The sequence below is a fragment of the Heterocephalus glaber genome, unplaced genomic scaffold (genome assembly GCF_053883595.1).
Source record: "Heterocephalus glaber isolate CG9 unplaced genomic scaffold, H.glaber_assembly_v1.0 deba00001454, whole genome shotgun sequence".
NCBI lineage: Eukaryota > Metazoa > Chordata > Mammalia > Rodentia > Bathyergidae > Heterocephalus > Heterocephalus glaber.
In genome coordinates this window covers 1,009,581-1,033,824 of record NW_028258303.1, presented here as the reverse complement: position 1 = coordinate 1,033,824, position 24,244 = coordinate 1,009,581, and the positions used below count along the sequence as shown (strand labels likewise).

At 33.0% G+C, this 24,244-nt stretch overlaps 1 protein-coding gene across 6 annotated transcripts in view; it reads left to right on the top strand.

The window, feature by feature from the left end:
- Rap1gds1 (Rap1 GTPase-GDP dissociation stimulator 1) overlaps positions 1 to 24,244 on the top strand; it is a 126,398-nt gene that overhangs the window by 32,616 nt on the left and 69,538 nt on the right. For 5 of the 6 annotated variants that reach the window (XM_087215810.1, XM_004848101.4, XM_004848100.4 and 2 more), the window contains exons 3-4: positions 7,216 to 7,338; positions 11,893 to 12,018. In XM_087215810.1, the coding sequence (XP_087071936.1) occupies positions 7,216 to 7,338; positions 11,893 to 12,018 (249 nt within the window). Of the gene's footprint in view, positions 1 to 7,215; positions 7,397 to 11,892; positions 12,019 to 24,244 lie in introns of all 6 variants that reach the window. The other variant, XM_021261098.2, reaches the window with a different exon arrangement.

The window sequence follows — 24,244 nt, the reverse complement described above, 5'->3', positions numbered from 1 at the left end:
CTTGGAGCTGCTCTTGCTAGAATGTTTCACTCCCTTGTTGCTAAGAACCTGCTCGAGTCAATGCTCTCCATCCACTGTTCCCTACACCGCCCCTTACCCCTTCTAGAAGCTACGTGTTCAGTAAATAGTGGCAGCTCCAGGAGACAGTGTCTTAGCCTGATAAGAGCTTTCACCGTCCTGGGCCCTCCATGTGTGTGTTAAGATCTTGTCGTGTGCCGCCACCCCCCCCCCCGCCAGAGATCAAACTTTTGACTTAGCACTTGCAAGGCAGCTGCAGTGCACCTGAGCTAAATCCCCAGCCCTTGTCCTCTCTTTTAATACTGTTGCTGTACTCTTGTTGAGGTGATTGGGGGTCTCATCAGCTTCCAAAAACTAGTCCTTTGGAAAGACCAGAAGACAGATGGAGGAGGAGGAGAAGAGGAAGCAAAAGTTTATAGTGTTTTATAGAAGAGATTCAAGAAATACGGAGAAGTTTATAAGTCGTGGATTACATTTCAGATCTATTTTGGGCTTATTCATTGAACCTATTTTTTGCAAATGGTCTTAAAATTGTATGCCATAAAAATTCCTTTTCTTTCTTTCTTTTTCCTTTCTTGTGGTGCTAGGATTGAACCTAGGTCCTCACACACACTACCATTGAGCTATGTCCCTGTCCCAGCTAAATCACAAAGTCTGAAGGCCGCATAACCACATGGTATTCACAAAACCAAGAAACTCTAACAATTTAATGACTTCCCATGAAGGGAACAAAATAAATGTCTTGTTAACAATCAAACAAAATTTATAAATCTTATGTCTTAAGAATACCAATGCAAAACAGTATGACAAAGGCAGAAGGAGTCAGTGTAGATATTTGTATTTGACATAAGAGATATACAGTATATATCTTTGGAGCACCTTCTGTCTGTTAGCATTGGGCGAGATTAGGTATCTGTTACTGGAGCCCCAAATTACATGTATTATCACCATTTAAAGGATGAGGAAACAAATTTACCAAAGTTATTTGCCTTGATGAGGCAGACTCCAGAGTTTGAATTTGAAGTCTTAGTTACAAAATAAAAAATTATACTGAATGAATGAAAACTTTTTCCTAAGTTAATGAAATTGTTCTAAGAAGCTAGATTTTAATATTGTCTTAAATTTTTACTTTTTCTTTAAATAGTTGTAAAATTTTGTTATTAAAAGAGTGATAAGCCTTCTCTTTTTTGGTACTGCTGCTTGAACTCAGGACCTTGCGCTTGCAAGGCAGGTGCCAGAACAACTGAGCTAAATCCCCAGCCCCCTTATTTTTTTTTTTAAATTTTTTCCTTAAATTCTTTTATTGGTACATTTTATTTATACAATACATTTACATTTATCATTGGGAACTTGTACCTTTACATGATGTATCTTGGTTCTTATTGTTTCCCCGTTCCCTGCCCTCCCTTCACCCCCTCCACCCTTCCCTATTTATAAAGACTTTGCTTCTATTTTTTCCATTTCTCATCATTTTTCCTTTCCCTTCTTTACTTTCCCCTACCCCTCCCATTTCCCCTACCCCTTTGGACCATTTCTTCCTATTTTGCCTTATCAATTATTCATTCTAATCAATGGTACATTTTAGGTATACAATATAATGACATTCATCATTGGAAATTTGCACCTTTGCATAATCTCTATTGGTTCTTATTTTTCACCATTCCCCTGCCCTCCCTTCAACCCCTCCATCCCTCCCTATTTGCAAAGACTTTGTGTCCATTTTTCCATTTTCTCATATTAATTCCATTCTCTTCTTTCCTTTCCCCTACCCCTCCCACTTCCCCTTCGCTTTTGCCCCTTTTCTTCCTGTTTCAGATTGTCTATTATACCTTTTAGTCCTTATTTACACTTTCAGTTTCTCACACTAGAGAAACTATTGGGTATTTGCACATGTGTGTCCTATTTATTTCATTTAAGAGTATTGCCTCAGTGTGCATCCATTTAGCTAGAAATGTCTCTAATTTCTCATTTTTTATGGCTGAGTAGTACACCATTTTATCCAGGTACACTTGATATAAGCTTCTGTTTTCTTATAGAAACATTAATTTCTAACCTGTTAGGACTTTACTTTTCGTGTACTCAGTATATTTCTCGTATGTTTTAAACCTGTTTCACTCTTTATATACTTAGTTTCCTCCATCTTCTTTAGTAATGGCCTCAGGTTAATTATTCCAAAATTCTATACATTCTTTTCTTAGTTATCTTGCCCTAGTTCTTACTTCTGTAAGGCATGATAAATAAGAATATCTTTCACATAATAATTTGATGTCTGTTTTCAGCATAAAATTGTTAATGAAAATTGTTTTTTGGAATAGCACTGGACTAGTAATCAGAAAAATTGGTTTCCTTGTCCTTTTTCAATATAATCTTAAATTGTAATTGTAATGTGAAGAACACGACTTGTACCTATCTCAACATGACTGGTTTATTGTTGTTGTAGTTGTTTTTGTTGTTGTCATCATTGCTGTTGTTTTTGTGGTACTGGGGATTTAACCAAGTGTTTTCCAACAGAAGATATTTTCCCCCCTCCCCACTTCATTTTTAACTTTGAGACAAGGTCTGTCTAGGGGTCTGGTTCAGGCTGGGCTTGAACTTGTGATCTTCATGCCTTAGGGACTTAAGTGTTGCAATTAGAGGCATGTACCATCAACACCAGGCTCACATGGCTGTTTGTTAAATGAAGAGATAATATATTTGAAAATGCTTTGAAATTTTAACAAAATATTCCCGGTGTGAAGTTAAGATACAGAATTTTTGTGGTAGTCATATTTTAAATGGCTTTCACTCAGGTGTTTTTGAATGAGGACAATATTAGTTTGAGTAAGAATTAGCTAAAAATGATAAAGTGGGGTGGTATTTTAGAGAGGGAACATTATTTGCTGAAAGCAGTTATGAAATAGAATGATTCATTTGGGTTACTGTAAGTACTTTTATGTGGCTAGAATATAGGATATCAATGGAGGAATTTCAGGAGGTAAGACTGGAAAACATGGATTTCCTGAGGTGTTTATTTAAAATTATGGGAGACCACTTAAAGATTTAAGAAATTGACAAATTTCCACTTTACTTTGTATCATTGTAGATAACAGATAGGGGAAGGCAAACTAGAGTTAGGGGTCTCTTGAGGCTGTTGCATTTCATCAGGGTCAGAACTGAGGACCTAAAATAGCAAGGATATGAAAAGAAAAGGATAGATGCAAAAGATATTAGTGAGATGGGAATCTGTGGAAGCTACTGTCTGATTATATATGGGTGGTTACTGAAAAAGAGAAATTTAGAATTAGTCTAGGGTGCCTGATATTGATGTTCTATGATTCACTGAGGTAAAAATCAGAATGTATTTAAAAGAAAGAAGATGGATTTGATTTGAGGTATGTTAAATTTTAGATATTTATGTTTCTCCAAGTGCAAATTTTTTTTGTCACTGTTGGATAAAAGACAGTTTGACACTTTTCTGTGTGGTGGTAACTGAAGCCTTTGATTTAGATCAGATTGCCCAGGCACAGAGCCACTTCTCTTGGTTTGTTTGCTTGTTGTTTTGAGACAGTCTCCCTACTTAGTTGAGGGTGGCCTTTCTATGTATTCTAGACTGGCCTCAAACTTGCAGTGATCTTCCTACCTCAGGCCTGCGCTACCACACCCGTCTAGAGCCAGGTCACTTGTTACACCTTATTTATAAAATCTACTCCTTGAGAAATATATGTTCTGCAGAGACTAAAACACAGTAGGTCCTTTGAGTCATATTTCTAGTCCTTGTAGTCAATACCAAATCTGAGTCCTCAGTGAAAACCTGTCTTCTCCACACAGTCTGGCATCAGGATCCCTAGGACACATAGTATCTAGGCAACAGTTGTTATTATTCTCATAATCAAGCAAAACTTAAGACATTTTGTATTCCTCTAAAACTATTACCAATATAGTCCAAATCCATTTTTAATCCAATAAGAGTGATAGAAATAGTAGTCATTACTTTTATTTTTCTAGCTTGGAGTTCACTGAATTTGATTATCAAATGCTTTTCTTCAGTTTCTCTTCATGAAGCCTATGTGATAACATCATAATTTCAGCTTAATGTGGTAACATACCTGAAAACTCCCTCTTGGTATTTCACTGAAGTCAGTTACTTAAATCTATTTACTTGGCAGCATTGTTGAAACTCTTAGCCTTTCTCAAACCATAATTGTAAATTGTGAATTGCTTCCCATTCCACCTATTTGCATCCTTCTACCCAGCTGTTGTATACATTGTTTGAACTTCTTCCTACACAACACTATAGTTTGGCTTTTTTTTTTTTTTTTGGTACTGGGGATCAAACTCGGGACCTTGTGCTTGCAAGGCAGGTGGTAGAACCACTGAGCTAAATCCCCGCTCCTTGGCTTCTTGATTTTTCTCTTCTTTCATGTTTCTTTGGCTTGATTGCCTAGTCTGACATGTGTAACTAAGCTGCCTCCTAGTCTGTCATGTCAGAAGATAGGTGTAGCGTAAAGGTAGAGCTTTCATGAATGTAATGGTTCCTACAGTGGCTTTCACAGCTATTATTCTAGAGTACTATAGCATTTACCCTTCAGGTATGAGTCCTTCAAGATTGAAGGACTGCTGAGTGCCCATAATTTGTGGGTATACTCAAAAAGTTTTTGTTACTGCACCTAAGTCAACATCAATGGGGAGAAAGTTGATTCTTGCCAGTTAAAATGTCAGTAGTATTATGGCTGAATATAATGAAAAGTGGTATATATCTTTTTTAAAGGACTTAATTTAGTGCGTGTTTGGGTTTTTTAAATTTGTTTGTTTTATTTTGCTTACAAGTAGCTATTTATTTGGACCTGCAAAAACATCAACCTCTGATTACTTCTTTATGCTCTTTTAAAATTATTTGAAGGGCACTCACAGATATGAGAACATTTGTTAGTTCATAAGTAAATATACATTTTCAGATGCAGCAGAGTGGCAGTGCAGAAATATATTTGAAATGAAGTTAACATAGTTATTTATTGGGCATTGGAATTTTTGTTATAGAGCAGTATTTTGTTCTGTTTTTAATGGCAAAGGGAAAATGTTATTCCCAGATATTTAAATTCTAAACCTATATAGAAGTCTACATACCAGCAAGTAATACTCTTCCCAAATTCTGAATTTCTGTTTTAGTACTGCTATTCTCAAATCCTTGAATTGTAATCTGTGGAAAGTCTCATAAAGATATGAAATTTAGCTTTGCTTTGTTTTGTTTTGTTTTGTTTTCCCCTTGCCCCTAACATTCAGCTCTGATACTCGGGCATTCTTTTAGTTATAGTTAAAATGCAATATGCACGAATGATTTGCAGTTAGCTCGCCTCCATGAACACAAATAACCCAGCTTCAATCTAATCATGATTCATGCCCCGTGCCAGATTCTTGCTGTCATCCATATATAGCAGCAGATGGTGAGGCTAGACCCCTGGGGCACTCAGACTCAGTGTTCTCAGGTTATACATCTTCTGGTAGCCATAGTGAGAAAGGAAAGGATTTTAATATAGTAAAGAGGCTTCTTAAAAAAAGTACTGGATCTTATGTGTAAGATTTTCAAGTAATACCTTAAAATACTTTTGTACTGTTTTTTAGTACAAAATATGAAAGTATATACCAGGTATATTACAATTCTTTAATTTAGAACTCTAGGTAGTGAAGAGGTACATTGGAATAATAGTTTTTAAAGTTTTTATTCAGAACTCATGATTAGAAATTCATTTTACGTGTAACAGAATACACATATGTACAGGCACATATCCATATACATAAATCAAACCAAAATTCACTTAACAGTGTTTCACCTTACATTGTGCAGCATTTTCCTATTCTTCTCTTGTTGTAGATGTTAATCCCATTTCTCTTTTATAAAAATGGCTGATCATCAGTTGCCAAATAAAATATCACAGCTCACTGATGAGTTGGTAACCTACTTACAATTTGAAAAACGTTGTACAAACCAATCAACATATGCTATAAAGAAACGTTTTTGCAAATATTCTCATATTATCCTATTAAAATTATTTTCTTGCTCTATTGTTCACATCACCTGCCATTTACATAACAAGAGACATAGTGTTCTCTATTAATTGTATGTATATCCAAGGAATTAAAGGATATAGAGTAGCCATATGTAGAAACAAATCTTATATTTATTTATTTATTTTATTTATTTTTGAGACAGGGTCTTCCTTAGCAGTTCAGGCTGGCCTTGAACTCACTGTGTAGCCCAGGCTGGCGTCAAACTCATGACAGTTCTTCCTGCCTCAGCCTCCCAAGTGCTGTAGAGACAAATTTTAAATTTAATGTTTTAACATGGCTTAAAATCTTTAAACACATATCATTTCTCTTTATTGTTCATAACCAAATAGTAATTTTATTTTCTTGAACTTTTATTTCTTTCATCATTCCAGGTATTTCTGTTACTCTTTACTCTCATAGGTCATGTAACAACAGGTACATAATTTAATAACAGGTACATAAAATAGCTTGGTTTTATAGGGTCTTAAAGTAAGAAATAGTAAGACCTCTTGGTTTTTTATATCATCAAATAGAGTTCAGAATGCCATAGATTTTATTATTTACTGTTCCCTTTCTTCATTACAGATTGGGTTGTATGAAAAACAAATGGAACTATATTATCCTAGCTGTTACTCATTTCTTCACTTGATATGAAGAGTTTTTGCTCATGATAATTGACTTTTCTATTTTTTTCAATGGTAGAGATTGAACCTAGGGCCTTGTGCTTACTAGGCAGATGATTTACCACTGAGCTTTATTTCCTACCCTATTATTGCCACTTTAAAAACTGTGACAGAATTATAGGGACACATAGAACTCATATAAAATAATAAGCTATTATATCTCTAAGGGTTCAAAGAGATAGAAAAAAGCATTCCTGTTCTAAATAGAGTTGAGACTGATACTGAAAGTAAGTTTGTTAAGCAAATGATATATGCATAAAGAATTCCTTTGTAGTCTGTCCATATATAGACAGTATTATAAGTGTTTTATGCAGACTAAATTAAAATAAAAGTTTATGGAGCAGAAGGTAATTTTATGTAAACATGTACATTTGAATGGATACTGAACCCAATTTGTATTATGTATAGGAAAAAATTTTTGAATTTATTACAGATTTCCGTTTTGGTGTTAGTAATAAAGATTTTCATGGGACCTTTTTGTTTCTTTCAGATACAGAAACAAGTGAAAAAATAGAAGCAAGTGGAATACTTCAGCTGTTCGCAAGTCTTTTGACCCCACAGTCTTCCTGCACAGCCAAAATAGCTAACGTCATAGCTGAAGTAGCCAAAAATGGTGAGGTTTTCCTCAAGAACTTTTCTGCTGGGAACATCTTCAGTTTTACACCTTACTTGTCAGTATGTTTTATTAATTTCTGTTTTAATTTTATAGATTAGTCTTTTTTCTATTTCTCCTTTCTTTGACTTTTTTCATGTAATTGTTTTAAATGACTATGTTCATAGTCATTTTATTCAGACATTCTCCATTTGCTATTCCATCTCTTCAAAGTAGAATTAAGGGAAGCACTGCTGGTCTTAGCTGTATTTGTGTCATTCATTACTTTGAGTATGGGATTCCTGAGCTTGTCATTAAGTCATTCATTTTCACTGTCTCAGGAGAGCTAACCTTTTCTAACATCTGTGTGTGGGTTGTGATAGAGTCACTGTGTTGGTTTCCATTCTTGCCTGTCCTTCTAACATTGGTATTTAATGTCAGCAGTGCAGCTGGAATTTATACTCTAGTTTTTGCACTTATTTTCATGGAAAATATCTATTTCATAAATTTGAGAATACTTTGGAAAAATAATGACAACATAGTTTAGGTTATGTAGTAACTTAATTCATGTCATTATTTATACCTACTGAGATTCTTTGGAAGAATTATAGCAGAAATATTTTTACATGTTTGTTAATTCAGTTAGTTTGAGAAAGCACTTAATACTGAAAGCTGTAGTAAATATAATACTTTTAGTGTGCCTCAGTTTTTCAGAGTTTATTACTATTTTTAGGTCTTCTATTTAAATATGTTGCATATATTACACTTTAAAAAGTAATTCTAAAATTCTTGTTTCATTTGTATAATCATTGTACTAGATGGTTTTGTAAAGTACTGTTACATGTTGTTTTGGGCTGGTAAAACACTTTGTTCCTATATGTGTTACCAAAAAAAATTGCCATGAAACTTTTTCAGTTGTTGAAAAAGTTACCAAAATGTCTTTCAGGTTCTGTGCTGTTAAAAAATTTTTAGTTATTTTTAACTGAAAATTGACCACTTATTACTGATTGGTATGTCACATCTAAGAATCAGATCTGATTTGAAAATGGAACCTTTTTAGACATTGTTAAACTAGACCACTGATGGTGACTCTTTAGCGCTTTGAATGATAACAGATAACCTACTGCGGCATGCGTGCCATAGGCTTGCCACCACTAACCTAGACCAACACTACCTGAATCTTCCTAGATACCTTATTAGAGTGATAGTATAGATTCCCAGAAATCAGAGATTCAATTTGTATCTTAAAACCTTTTTTCTTAGAATGGGTAGAAATATTATAGCATAAATTTAGAAATTTTAGATAGATTTTTATGAAATGGCTTGGCATTCCTATATGCTTTTAATATAACTGCTCATAATGCCTTTTCACAGTTCCATGACAACTCTGCTATTACAGGTTTGTTTCAGTAATAGTGTAGTAGATAATAGTTGTCCTCTATAAAGACAATAGAATTTTTAATATTCAAACCTGTAGTCAGAGGCTAATACAGAGAATACAACTAACCTCTACATAGTGAAATGAGATACATTTGGATATTTATTTATTTATTTTTTGGTACTGGGGATCGAACTCGGGTCCATGTTGAATATTTATTTTTAAATCACCATATTGCTTTAAGGGATTGGCTGAAAATGTAGAGTAGAATCTTGTTGAGTATTCTTTTTAACACAAATATATACCATTAGAAACAACATGATACAACAGAGAATGCTAATGGACAGTGAAACAGATTGTATGAATTAGAAAAAAATGAAGTTGGAAGTTGATCTATCTTTACTATGCATATTATATAATGACAGGAGATATATTAACATATACTTCATAGATCTGGGCTTGTAAATTTATTTATTTTAATTTTGCCTTTACTATATAACAAGCTGTTTTACTATAAAGTGTATATGTGCCCCAGAAGCTATGATGAGTAAAATTGAAACTTCAGAAAAATATACCATGTTGTCAGTAGCCTAAAGTATACCTTGAAACTTCAGTTTACTTTGTAAGAATAACAATGTTATAAGTATTATCTTTAAAAAGAAGGGCAATGTGGACAAAAAGGGAATTTTAAAATGTCAACTTGACAACCAGTATACAAGTCATTCTTTTTTCATGCCTCATAATTTTTTTGTATTTTAAAAAATATGTATTTTAAGAGTTAATACAGGAAAATATTTACTCTCTTAGATAGCTGAAAGTGGAAAAAATACATATGAATGTATTTTAAATATTTGAGGGCTGGGGATGTAGCTCAGCAGCACCACATCTCCCTGGGAAGCACAAGGCCCTGAGTTAGATTCTTGGTACCGAAAAAAAAGGCCAGGTATGTACCTCAGCGTTGCTGTGCCTGCCTGGCAATTGCAGGGTCCTGAGTTCAGTCCCCAGTATGGGGGATGGGGGTGGGTGGGAGTAAATATTTCATAATTAGAGATGTAAAATGTATTAATCTCAGTGTACATAAAATAATTTATTTGTGATTTTCATCTGTACTTTATGATAATGCTGAAGAATTTGTAACTCAAATAGGTTTGGGAAAGTAAAAGCAGAAAAGTAAAGTATTAGCACTTTGGATTTAGAAAGGAATATAAAGTATCCAGTCAGTTAGCAAGCATTTAATAAATATATTACTGATTCAAAGAGAAAATCATTCATAAGCGGGAGTTAATTTTGTTACTAAATTTTATTGACACTGAGATAGACAGCATTGCCTATTCCTTAAAACCTCCATATTGAATTTCTATGTTAAAGTCCACACATTATGCAAAAATCAAAGTAAATTCTGCATTGTGTAGATACATACACATATATACGCACACGTTGTGATTTCTGCTGCGACCTAATGGTGCCCACTGACTATTGGATTTCTCCTTGCTGTCATCCTGTTCTTTGTTTCAGCCCCACCTGTACAGTCTTCCCCAGTCCTCAGAGTACTTTTCAGTGCTCTGCAGTTCAAATAGCAAAAGAGAGAATCTGACTTTTCCTTAATCAGATGCTCTGGTCAACAGATCTTTCAAAGTAGACCATCTGTGGTCATTGACAGCCCTGACTCAGTTCAGCCAGCTCTATCGGGTAGCAGCTCACAGTGAGAGCACAGGCATGGGTCATTACATAGTAAGCATATTTTTAAGTTCTTGGTATATTTTTTATATAGATATATCTGAAACATTTTTTAAAATTAGTGAAGTAGGGCTGCTGTTCTTCACTTTAAAGTGTTTTAGAGGAGTTTACTTCTCCAGAGACTAAGCACTGAAAGCTGAGGGCTATACTGCCTTTGTTCTCGTTTTGTTTTTGTTTTTTTGGGTACTGGGGATTGAACTCAGGACCTTGTGCTTGAGAGGCAGTTGTGGTGCCACTGAGCTAAATCCCTGGCCCACACACAGTAATACACACACACACACACACACACACACACACACACACCGTTATGCCCCTATCTGATATGCTCAGAGAATCTGAAAAGGAACAAAAGAGAGGAAGGACCTGTGGTACATGACTGTACACCCAGCACTTGGGGAGGCTAAGACAGGACAATTGCGAGTTCGAGGCCACCTTGAACTACATAGCAAGGCCCTGTCTTGAACACAGACACCCCATACACAATCAAAGTAAATAAAGTGGGAAGTACTCTTACTCTTGGAAGTTTAAATTCCAGAAAATTTTCAGTAATACAGGGATAAGAGATATGATAGGAATAAAATCCTTTATTTTGTTAGAGAGAAATATCTGGTAGGACAAATTATAAGTTGAAGAACTAGTTCATTGTTGATTAACTTTATTGACCAGAACATCCTAATGGGTAAATTGTGATGTCCAGAATGCAATTCTAATATTAATTATTCAAGAACTTTCATCTATTATGTTTTCATTATCCTTAAATTTTGTAATGGTTCATTATGAAACCCTGTAAAATACAATCAGTTTATTTCTAATCATTGGGAATCAGTATAGAGTTGTACACTATAAAAATAAGGAAAAATGAGTTTGGAGTATTAAAAAGTGAATATTTGGTGCTTTAGAGTTACAAATGCATGGATACAACTGTAGATATAAATTATCCATAAAATAGATTTTAATAAAAAAGGAATGAATATAAGAAGGACATGATTCCCCAAGGTCTTACCAATTGAAAAAGGGCCTACTATTGTTAATGATTCACTGAACATTTTTAAAAAATTTATATTTTGGCTTTTTAGAGAACATACAGTGAAAAATTAGGCAATTCAGTGGCTTAGCTTTTAACTGTAAAACTTTAATTATCAGACTCACATAAAGAACACTGCCATCATGACATACTGCTTCCAAAGCACATTCAGCTATTCTGAGAAGATAGTGATAAATTAGTTGTAATGAGAGTTAATTAAAAATCCTTTCTGTTTATGACAGACTATCAACAAAAATAAGATCACACTCATATTTCGTGTACTTATTTCATGATATATTTAACAGGATTGAACAGAAATGTACCCTTTAAATCCAAGCCACCTTAAATGTTTTAATAGTAAGGATAAAGGGAGGTGATTTATATAAGGTGTGAATCTTTCAATTTTTGATTAAGCTATGTCTCTTATTATTTTCAGAATTTATGCGAATTCCATGTGTGGACGCTGGATTGATTTCACCACTGGTACAGCTGCTAAATAGCAAAGACCAGGAAGTGCTCCTTCAAACAGGCAGGGCTCTGGGAAACATATGTTATGATAGCCGTAAGTGTTGAAAAATCAGTAATGCATTTACAAATTTTTAAGAATTATGATTTACCAGATTTATTGCACTTTGGTATTCAGACTTACTTTTTGAAGCTAAGACATTAATATGGACCAATATGATTTAGCTCTGCTTATTTAGCAGATGGAACTGCTAAATAAACTGATGGAAGTTTGGACCATCATGTTCTTAAATAAGAAGTTACAGAAAATGAGTTATCTTCCTTTGTTGTGATAAGAGATTTTTCAAGGAAAGTAAATAAATTTCAAAAAACTGAGGCTTTTAAATTTAGCAAAAATATGTACGTATGTCTTTTCAATTAGGTTTTATTGAATTACTATCTCTGAGAATGCTTATGGACAGTTTTTAAAATTTCTAAGTCTGTCCATATTTTAAGCTTGCCATTTAATAAAAATATTCATAAAAACCATTGTCTTTGTAAAAGTTAGATTGGCCACTGCATTTGCATTGACTCCATTCCTATTTGCCATTTTATCATTGTCATCCTTACCACCTTCTGTTATTACACACTGTTTTAGACAAAGAGAAAGCAAGAATTTGAGAATGGATATATTGCAAAAGTGTTACTTCTCCTATAAACAAAATATAGAAAAATCATTTAATTAGGTTTATCTTGGTTTTCCTTAAGTTTCTGTTTTCTGAGTCCAAACCTTTCACTTTTAAAGCTTCCAAAAAATTTAGATTTATTGGTTAACTTTTAATGCTTATTTTCCCTGTTGAGTTGTATTTTGTTACAAACACAAAATACATGGCCCCTGTATAATAGACAGTGCTTGAACAGTGATTTATATTTATGAGTCAGATAGAGTATAAACATTAATTTATAATAAAAAATAGGAAGAAAAAATTGAAACCAGCTATAAAGTTTTTATAGCAGTAGTGGCAAGGCTATCCTCATTTGTTCTCCTTTCTTTTCTTTTTCTGTAACATATGATAGCCATAGATTAAAATATCAGTAACACGTCTGAAGACTGGATATCTTAATGTGAATTTTAACTTACAGTTTCCAACCCCCAATACTGCCTACAAATTTACCTATCTGTTCTTTTGTTCCATTTCTTTTTATCCTAGAGTATTAGCTTTATTTATAAAATGCTAGTGCTTTGTGTTTATAATTTTGCATGTTCATATTTATGACTTTTATTAAACACCATAGCTTGTCATCCCAGCTCTTAAGAATGAAGCATTTAAATATATATGTTATGGTTAATTTTAGTAATATATATTAAAAATACCTCCACACAGATTGTTACTAGACTTTAAGTCTACCAAAAGTATTCTTGACATCTTCTTTAGCTATTCTTTAATTATGTGTTATTTAGATGTGGGGAATGTTATCTGTTTGGAGTACATTTGTCCTAGAGCTTCTTTTAGTATTTGAACATAGTGAGCTTTTCTGTGATACTGCTGTGGTTTTCATGAGCATGGCGTAATTTTATTTCTTATGTACTCTAAAAACTGGATGTTAAGGTAATAATTGTCCAATTAATAAAGTAGTTATTTTGATGAAACTCAAGTCCATTTTTATAGTATTTGTTATATTTATTTCCTTTATATTATGAGATACAGTTTAAAATTTAGTGGATATGCTTTAGATCTTGAAATTTATTTATGAATATTTGTAACTACATCATCCTCATTTAGTTCAATGGAAATTATAGTTAAGTGGATAATTAATCATAGTGAATATATGCCATCTTTTTACACTTTTAAACCTTAGTTAAGGAAAATGAAGCTAGCAGTTGAGTAAATATAAGAACTGATTTATTTACAAAAACATGTAATATAAAGGTGTTCATAGTACTGTGCTGTCTTATACATATAATTTCCACAAGACTGCATGCTTTCTTACCTATTTATTTGAAATTTTCTTTGAACTTCTTAGTGATATCTTTCAAAGTACTGTAGGAAAACTACAGAGTCTGTATTTGGCTTTCAAGAAAAATATAAAAGTCTGTAGATGTGTTGCTGCATGGCACTTGTGAATTTATTTGAAATGCATTTTTCCTTTACTTTGTAAACATTGAGAGTTTTAAGAAACCTAAAAAGTTAAGTTTTTCTTTTTTTGTTACTGAGGATTGAACTCAGGACCTTGTACTTGCGAGGCAGGCGTGGTGCCACTGAGCTAAATCCCTGGCCTAGGTTTCTCTTTTTTAAGTGTTTAATGGCATCCAATTAATTTATCAACCTTCTTCCCTCTCAGGAAGATAATGCTTCGTTGTTAAAAGAGAATAGACAACTGTGACACCCTTGTAAATAACAAGGATCTTTTTCCCAAATAAAATATCTTTTAAAATTTGTATTTATATTTTCTCAAACTTGCTTGTGAAGCTAATGAGTTGATTTTGATACACTTTGTTAATGTGTTCCAAATGAGTATTTTTAAAATGTGATTTTATTTAGGATGATAGTAAACTTGCAGTAGATAGTAGGGCTGATATAAACAAAAAATACTATAAGCAAGTCACTATTGGAGGAAAAAATGAGAATAATTGTATGTATGTTAAAATTGTTACTTTCACATCTACAAAGTAAAGCATTTACCTAGCATATTTCAGTTAACATAGTTTATTTGCAAGGAAGAAAGTTCCCTCTGTAAAAAGAAGCAGTTAACTATAAAATTTCATGGAAATCTTTAGAGAAGACATAGGTCAGATTTCAGTTTTAACAGCTTTGACTGCTCCATTTTAGGAGTTCTTCCTTCTGGAAGAAAAAGGTATAATATAACCCTAACATCATAACTACTAGATGAGATGAAGTAAGATTTTGTTGCTGATGAACTTTTTTAATCCTAGTGTCTGTCTTGCATGTTGCAATGAAAGAAGCATTGACTGGGAACATTCTTTAATTTTTCGAATGCTTGATCTACTTTCTTTTCTTCCAGATAACCTCCAAGGCACTTCACATATATTTTTCTCTTTCAGAGAATCCAAACAGATTTTTGATACAGGCAACATTTTAAAATTCTTTTGCCCTTTAACTTTGTCAAAAATAATTTTTTATGAGAACTTTGACATATTTCATATCAAAGAAGAGAAAAATTGTATTTCAATTTGGAAAGAAACCACAGCTCTATATATGATGAAATATGTTCAGAAGTGTGGTTTTAAATGAAGAGAGTTGCAGTAGTATTATTTCAGAAATGTATGAGTTTGGCCTGTTACACATCCCTCATTCAGAAAGAGATGATAGTGTTTTCTTCTTGTGGCCATTTTTGTGGCATTCCCTTCTTTCATTGCTATATGTATACACCTATGCACATGATATATTTAAATGGCCTTGTAGTTGTGAAAAACTTCATATTAAATTCCTCTCCTAGATGTATAGTTCTAAGAAACAAATTGGTAATTGGAGACTGAATTTTTTGTATAGAGATTACCACTTGAGATCAGATGTTCTCAAGTGGTAATAATATACTTGATATATACTAGTTAAATGCTATTAGTAGAGGCTACAAGAAAATGATAATATAAAATTAAGTGTTTGTCCTTTTTAATACAAAAATTAAGATTAAAACAAATGAAATGAGTGTATTTTAAAATAGAACAGAAATTCTTTTCAGAAATACATAATTAATCCTATTGGCATGTAAGATGCATATAAGATATGTGATCTCAAATGATACAGAAAATTATATTCTTGGTTAATATTTTGAAGTAAAATTTAATTGACTTATAACTTCTTTATTTTAATTGACTATATAAAGTATGAATGAATACTCAAATATATGCATGTACCCATTTATATATTAGTGATGCTTACTGTGCTACACTATTTTTACATAAAGCATGAAGAATCCATAATTCTGACTACAAATGATGACAGTAATTAATATTCCAATATTTTATAATGTAAATTGGTCTAATAAGTATCCATTAGTGTACTACAGATACGTATTGAAGTTGCCTAAGTAATCAAAGTATATTGGAAGCAGTTATATGTATTTAACAGGAACTATTTATGTGTCATTTAAAAATAAATATTTATTTCAATGAAATAAATTAAATTATGGGACTGGTACTAAAGAATTTTGTAGATCTGTTGCTTGTTTTTTTCAGTATTTAGTTTTAAATAAAATAGATACGTCAGTGACATAAAATTATGATTCATCAACTTTCATCAGCTAGTTTTTTATCTTATGAATGAGTTAATTGCCAAGGTACATCATACATGTATAAGAAAAAATATATATATATATATGAATAGATTACCTGCGGATGTAGCTCAGATGTAAAATGCTTACCTCCCATGCACAAGCCCTGGGTTTAATTCCTACTCCTGGAGAGAAAAAAGAGTAAATTGTATGCTTTCTCTACTTTTAAAGATAATAATTATGACCATTATCAAATGAAAATGTCATTGTAAAGATATCCTAAGAATGTAGATTGACATAGATATTGTTTTGTAACCATATCCTAAGCTCTAAAAAAAGTTCATGTAGAAAAAGAGCTCTTAATATGGTAAACAACATAAAAAAGACTATAATAAAAATAAATGAACATTAATTGCAGCTGCTTTTAAGAAATTATTGATATAGTACATTTCTTTAAAAAGAAGTATAGTTCACTTAAAATTTAATATGTGTGTAAAAATGTAATATGCCCCTTGGAAGACACATACTGTAAATGGATAGATTTTTAGCTCCATTATTTACTAAGTTGACATTTAATCTCTTTTTTTTTTTCCAGTACCAGAAATTGAATTCAGGACCTTGTGCTTGCCAGGCAGGCGTGGCACTACTGAGCTAAACCCCCGCACTCCCCTTTTCTTTTGTACCAGGAATCAAACTCAGGACCTTGTGCTTTACAGGCAGGCACAGTACCACTGAGCTACATCCCCGGCCCTCATTTGATCTTTTGTATTTTAATTTCCTTACTGGTACAGTGGATTTGTTATGTGAATTTAAAAAGATTTATATATAAAAGAGTATAGATTATAAACTATGCAAAGTAAATACTATGGTAACAATTAGTGCTGTGACCTGTTGTAGTATATACTATATTGTACACAGAAATTTACAATAAAGATATAAAAGCCACAGCCTTATAAAAAAAGGCAATGATAAATCTAGTACAAATTAGGGATAATATATTTAAGTGTGTGTGCGTGTGCATGCACACGTGTGTGCTTTTTGGCAGCCAAGGTAAACAGTTTTTATTCTATACAATATTTATCTTATTCTAAAGAAAATATTTCAGTTCTTAAACAAAAAACCCTTGAGACAAAATAGTAAAAGATATTTATCATTAAGATATCCTTAGTTCCATAGACATGCACATATAGTACCCAGTTAAAATATGTAAAGGAAATTGACTGTTGTTAGTGTCTTCAGTAACGGTTCTGCAAATCATGCCTAAGAGTCCTCTATATGATTGTTTTCTGTATTGATCCACCAGAGTCCAAGAAATAGTAGTAAAGATAGTACTCTTTGGGAAGCATAGCCCAGATACATTGTTTTTGGGCAGTTGAATTTGCTTCTAGTATACACCTTAAAAATTTGAAGAAGCTGTGATTTGAATATATTTCCTAGTTTGTTTTAAACCAAAATACAATTTTACTTGGCATTCATCACCCGTCACCAGTCATTTTTTGTATCATGTAAATACATACATATATATGCACATATATAGTGTGTGTATTTATTTCCAAAGCCTACTGTTTGAAATAAAAAATGTCTATCTTTGATTTTTTTTCCAGTACCGGGGATCAAATTATCTTTGATTTTTAAACCCATTGTCAATTTCATAAAAATCTGGTTTGCACAAAAGTTTTTAAAAACGCCATACTGGTAGTGTTACATGAATCTATACATGTGATAAAATTGTTTAGAACCTTGTATGTTTACAAAATAAATGCATATAAGCATGGGTGAAATCTAAGTACGGTAAATTGTACCAATGTAAATTTTCTGGTTGGAAAATTGTTGCAGAGTTTTAGAATGTTACCATTGTAGAAAGCTGAATGAAGTAGTATGTATAAGACATTTCCTGTACCTTTTTTCCCCCTGTAACTTCCTGTGATCTACCAGTTATTTCAAAATGAAAGTGTTGAAACCTCACCTGTCCAGAGAGCATACATAGGGCCCTTCCTATGGAAAATCACCTTCTTGAGGCAGAGGATGGGGAACACACACAAACACATACAAGTCTAAAGTATGATCCAAAATTTATATATAAATATATTTTTACTGGATTTGTACAATTAAAATGAAGGACAAAAATGCCTGTAATTTTTCTTTCTCTAAATGTGGTTTTAGGGAAAAACCAATCAAAAAACTGTCAACCCCTAAATAAGATTTAGGGAGAGGGAATTTGTATTGGGCTAGAACCCATTGACAGGAACAGTAAATTTTCCAGAGAAGAGATAATTGATGGGGAAAGATTCTAGACACACATGCACACAAAGAAGAAATGCAGTCATTAACCCAAGTAAATGGGTTGGTATTAGAAGAAAAAAGGACTTTTCTTCCTCAGAGAAAGATGATAGAAGATAAGTGAATTATACATATATATTTCTTTTATTTTTTTAAGGAGTAAAGAGAGCAATGAATAAAATATGTCCTCTTTGTCTTCCAGGTAGAAAAGTTAAGCTCATAAAAGTAGGAAGGTGCTGATAGGAAATTGTAGTGTGAGGGAGGAACTTTATCTCTGGGGCATATTATAAACAATCATGAAGATATTTTTAAAAATAACCATATGGTGATGAAGGTCATCTGTGGTTAGAGATCTTGATTTTATGTGTGTGTATTAATATGTGTTATTCACTTAAAATATGTGTAGTTATCTAAGGAGTTACTTTGTATTTTGGTGTGTGGACAAAAAGAGCCACTGACAGTAAAGTAACTGAAATTTATATTTTCAGGTTCATAGCTACATAAAATTTCAATTGGGATAGGAAGAGTTTGAGGAAGGAAAATTGGGAGGTTGCTATAGCAAGCCAGGTATGATGTGGTAAATACTGATTGGAGCAGAAAAGGTGAAATTAAATATGGAGAGAGAGGCCAGGGATTTAGCTCAGTGGTTCTGCCGCCTGCCTCGAAAGCTCAAGGACCTAAGTTCGTTCCTCATTTACTTGGTAACCTGAAATGCCTTGTTTACTAACTTAGGCCAAAGATTGCAGTTTTTAGAAATTTTCCATAGAATTCATAAATGTTACCTAGAAAAATTCAAGGAACAAGAATTTGAAGAGAAAAAATTTCATTATGGTCTGTTGTTATGGGCATTCCTGAAATGGAACACTAGGCATTGAAGGGTTAAAATGGTATAAATTTAAAAGTTATAGGAGGCAGATAAGTTATATACTCCCCCTTTTTTTGCCTAATGATTGATTAGTTTCTAAAGTAGTATCATTATCAAATAAGTGGTTGTGCTTTTGTGAAAATATGGAATAATAATTTTTGGTAATTGTTACTAATTTTATAGATATGAAAGTGGAGGCAACATATGACATTTTACCATTGGCATATGGCAAAAAACAATAATTTTTCTTGAATTCAATAAGAAATCATGTATGTTTGCCACATTAATTATTTTTGCATCTTGGAAACAAGGTTGCCTCTTAGTCTGTGAGTCAAAAAGTCTGAACAGCCTTTGGAGTTTTCCTTTTTTGGTTAACAAGTCTTAGGTAGGGTAGGGAAAACGTAATTATCAAGCTCTTTAAGAAAGAATTAAAAGAAGGGGATTTTCACAGTGATTTAAAACTTTACCTCTTTACAACTCTAACTAAGCCTGTTAAAAATGAAATCGATTGGGCCGGGGATTTAGCTCAGTGGTTCTGCCGCCTGCCTTGCAAGTGCAAGGACCTGAGTTCAATCCCCGGTACCAAAAAAAAAAAAAAAAAATGAAGTTGAAGTTTAGATTTGTGAAACATAAACTTAATAAGTCTGCTTATTGAAATCCTATTGACATATTATCATCTGTTCTTTCAAATGTTTTAATTTTTCTAATTTTTTTCTTTGTAACCAAGCTAAAATGCTAAAAACCTCTGGTTTTAATCAAAGTTGTCTCTTCTACAAGTTGGAGGTATATATATTTGCCTTTGCTGAGAAGGAATGTGAAAAATAAATACTACTTAAAGGTGAATAGTTTACATTTTTCCCACTCAGTGGAGTAAATGTACCTTTAGAGAAATAGTGCTGTCATAAATTCAGGTTAAATTCTAAACCATAACACTATTTACATGTGCACAGACACCTATGCATTTATTAGTCTAGCATAATTTATTTTAAATGTGAAGTAGTTTGCCATGAATGTATCATATTTAAAATATTAGGGATAAAATTTAATTTTGGTCTTGAACAATTTTGTTAATAAATTGGAGCAACAAATTTATTTATATGTACATTGTTAGCTAAATACTAAGAATTTTAGGTAATTTTTATATAAATAATTTATTTTAATAAATTATTTTATAATTTATATATAAAGTACATAGTTTTTGCAAACAAATAGTAGACATATAAAATTTAGAGAAACACCAGTGATTCATTGTCACTTATGGATCCTCTGTTAGAAAAAGGTTTTTCAAAACTAATTATCAAACCATTTTAACTGACAGATCTAACTGTAACTGCACAGAAATTAATACTAATTTGGTGTGTCTACCAAGTGCTGTGCCATGACCTCATTTTAAATTGTGTCTTCAGGAAAATATTACACATGTAAATATATAAATATAGAAAAAGCAGAATATAATGTCACAAAATTGCAAGTTCCACGCTTTTTTGATACATGAGTATATAATGATCTTGGTAGCTTTTCCCTCAAGGCTCATTTTTGTAATTTCACTGATGTAATTTTATACCTAACTTTTTTCATGAATTTTACCTGCTCCTGGGACTTTAAAAAATTGTCATTTTGAATTTCAGAAAAGATACAGATGGGTTGAGTTTTCTTTCCTTTGAAAGCTTAAAACATTTAAACATATCTTTAGGAATGTAATAAAAGTTCACTATTTTGGCAGAATTATAGGGGAGAAATGTAAGTATCAGATTTTAATTTTCCTCATTAGAAGTGATAAATATCTTTAAAATGAATGTAGATATGTCTGTCATTACCTTGCTATGTAGTAAAATAATTTATTTTGCACTAAATAATATATCTTTAAAAATTCTTCATAATCATGCAGATTAAAATAGCCATATATTAGCTTTAAAAATACAACACAGCTCTGAATGATTTTGATCAGTGGCTTCCAACCTCTTTTTTTTAGATAGGGTCTCACTATGTAGTCCATACTAGACTTGAACTCCTATGTAGTCCACGCTGGCCTCAAATTCACAGCAACCCTCCTGCCTCAGACTTCCAAGTGCTGGAATTACAGGCAGGTGCCACCATATCTACTATCAAACTCTATTGAGTATGAAAGCTCACCCTTCTTAGCACAAGAAATGATTGTTCTTTTCTCCCCCTTTGAGATACTGGTCCCATCAGTAATAATTATACTTGCAAAATTTATGTTAATAAAGTATATTTATACCAGGAAGATTCAAGGGCTAGAATTCCTGTGTTGAAGGATAATCCTTTGTCATTGAAAAATGTATGAGTTCAGCAATAGTGTGATTCTGAGGATTACAACTTAAAATCAAGAGCTTTACCACCACAGAACAATAAAGTAAGATTTAACCTATTGAATCTTCCTGTTTTTATCAGTCTCTGACATAGAAAAAAGTCAGTGTCTACTAAGATTAGAATTAGAAACATCCTTTTGTCATTAAAGATAATGTGTCAGTATTTTTGCCTGTAGAAAGTCTTAGAACCTATATCATGGGTCATATGATTTGAGTGTTTTATTCAGTAGTAGTTATGAATAAATGCCAGAAAACTTTTACTCTATGCCTCTGGATTCTCTGCTGTCTACACCAAAACATTATTTAATCTGCACATACAGATTGATCCTACTGTATACAGGGAACTGTGCTAGGTGATCAAGATCATAGGAAATAAAGGGAAGAAGTACCTATTTTTGTGGGGTTTTCACAGGAGAAGAAAGGTAATAACTAAATATTACAAAAAGAATGTATTTACATATTTGTGTCATTAATAGAAAGGAAATTAATAGTAAAGGAATTAATTTAATGGAGAATATCTGATGGTGAAGAAAGTTTTCTCTGAGAATGTTATTTGAGCTGAAGTCTGAAAAATGAAACTGAGCTAGCTATTCATAGAGAATGGAAAGAATATTGCTTATAAAAATGTAGTAGTTGCAAAGCCAAGAGGGGAAACACTGGTGTGTTCAAAGAACAGAAAAGAGACCGGGGTCTCTGAGATGGAGTTAACAGGAACAAGACTTAGGTCATTAAAGGCAAGGTAGTGAGATGATCTGACTTCGATTTTAAAAATATCACTCTTGAAGCTGCATAGAAAATGGGTTGAGAAGAGTGGTAATTAAGAATTGGAAATGGAAGCATATAAACCAATGGAAAACATTTTGTGGTAGTCCAGGCAAGACTTCATGGTGACTTGGACAAGGGTTATGGTAGTGAAGGTGGAGGGATCTAGAAGAACTTAGAAAGTATTTGGGTTGATGAATTGGATTCGGAATGAGGGGAAAAGAGAAGTCAAGAATGATTCATAGATTTGGAGCTTGAGTGCCTGGACAGCTGATGGGGCAATTTGCTGATATGTGTAGGGAAGAACAGGGGTTGTTTTATTTTTCTCGGGTGTATTGTTACTGCTGCTTGTTTTTAATTTGCCTTGCTGGAGCCATATTAAGTCTGAGATTCTTTTGTTTTTGTTGTTGTTAAATTCTTTTATTGGTACATTTTAGGTATACAACACATTTACATTTCTCATTGGGAATTGTACCTTTACATAATGCATCTTGGTTCTTATTTTTTCCACATTCCTAGCCCTCCCTTCACCTCCTCCATCCCTCCCTATTTACAAAGACTTTATTTCCATTTTTTCCATTTCTCAGCATTTTTCCTTTCCCTTCTTTCCTTTCCCCTGCCCCTCCCACTACCCCTACCCTTTTGGACCTTTTCTTCCTATTTTGCATTATTGATTATTCATTCTAATCATTGGTACATTTTAGGTATACAATATAATGACATTCATCATTAGAAATTTGCACCTTTACATAGTCTCTCTTGGTTCTTATTTTTCACTCTTGCCCAGCCCTCCCTTCAACCCCTCCATTCCTCCCTATTTGCAAAGATTTTGTTCCTATTTTTCCATTTTCTCATATTAATCCCATTCCCTTCTATCCATTCCCCTAGCCCTCCCACTCACTTCCTTCCCCTTTGCCTCTTTTCTTCCTATTTCACATTACCTATTATACATTTTAGTCTTTATTTACACTTTCAGTTTCTCACACCAGAGAAACTATTCGGTATTTATACATGTGTGTCCTATTTATTTCACTTAAGAGTATCACCTCAATGTGCATCCACTTAGCTATAAAGGTCTCTTAATTTCTCATTTTTTATGGCTGAGCAGTACTCCATTTTATCAGACAAAGAAATAGAAATAGCAAATAAATACATGAAAAAATTTTCAACATCACTGGTCATTCAAGAGATGCAAATGAAAACAAGGCTGAGATTCCACCTCACTCCAGAAAGAATGGCTGTTATCATGAAATCAACCAATAACAAATGCTGGTGGGGCTGTGGGGAAAGAGGAACCCTGCTCCACTGCTGGTGGGAGTGTAGACTGGTGAAACCACTGTGGAAATCAGTATGGAGATATCTCAAAGAACTAGGACTGGAAGTGCCATTTGACCCTGCTATTCCCCTGTTGGGGATCTTCCCCAAAGAATTAAAAGAATCATACCACAGTGATATATGTGCACCCATGTTCATAGCAGTACAGTTTGTGATAGCTAAAACTTGGAAACAGCCCAAATGCCCATCAACTGGAGACCGGATAAAGTCTGAGATTCTTAATAGAGATGTGCAAGAGAAAATTTCAGCTGGAAGTTAATCTTTATATTATACATTCTAGGAATGAACATTCAAAAAGTTAAAATAATTTCTTGCATTTAGTAATGGACTCAGGCATTGTTACTTGGGTAGGATATGTATTCAAGGATATACTGAGAATTTAGAAAACTTAAGAAAATAAAACCACTTAGAACTCATAATTTTTTTTTTTTTTTTTTTGGTACCGGGGATTGAACTCAGGACCTTGCACTTGCGAGGCAGCCGGGGAAACCACTGAGCTAAATCCCCAGCCCCAGAACTCATAATTTTTAAATTAAGGA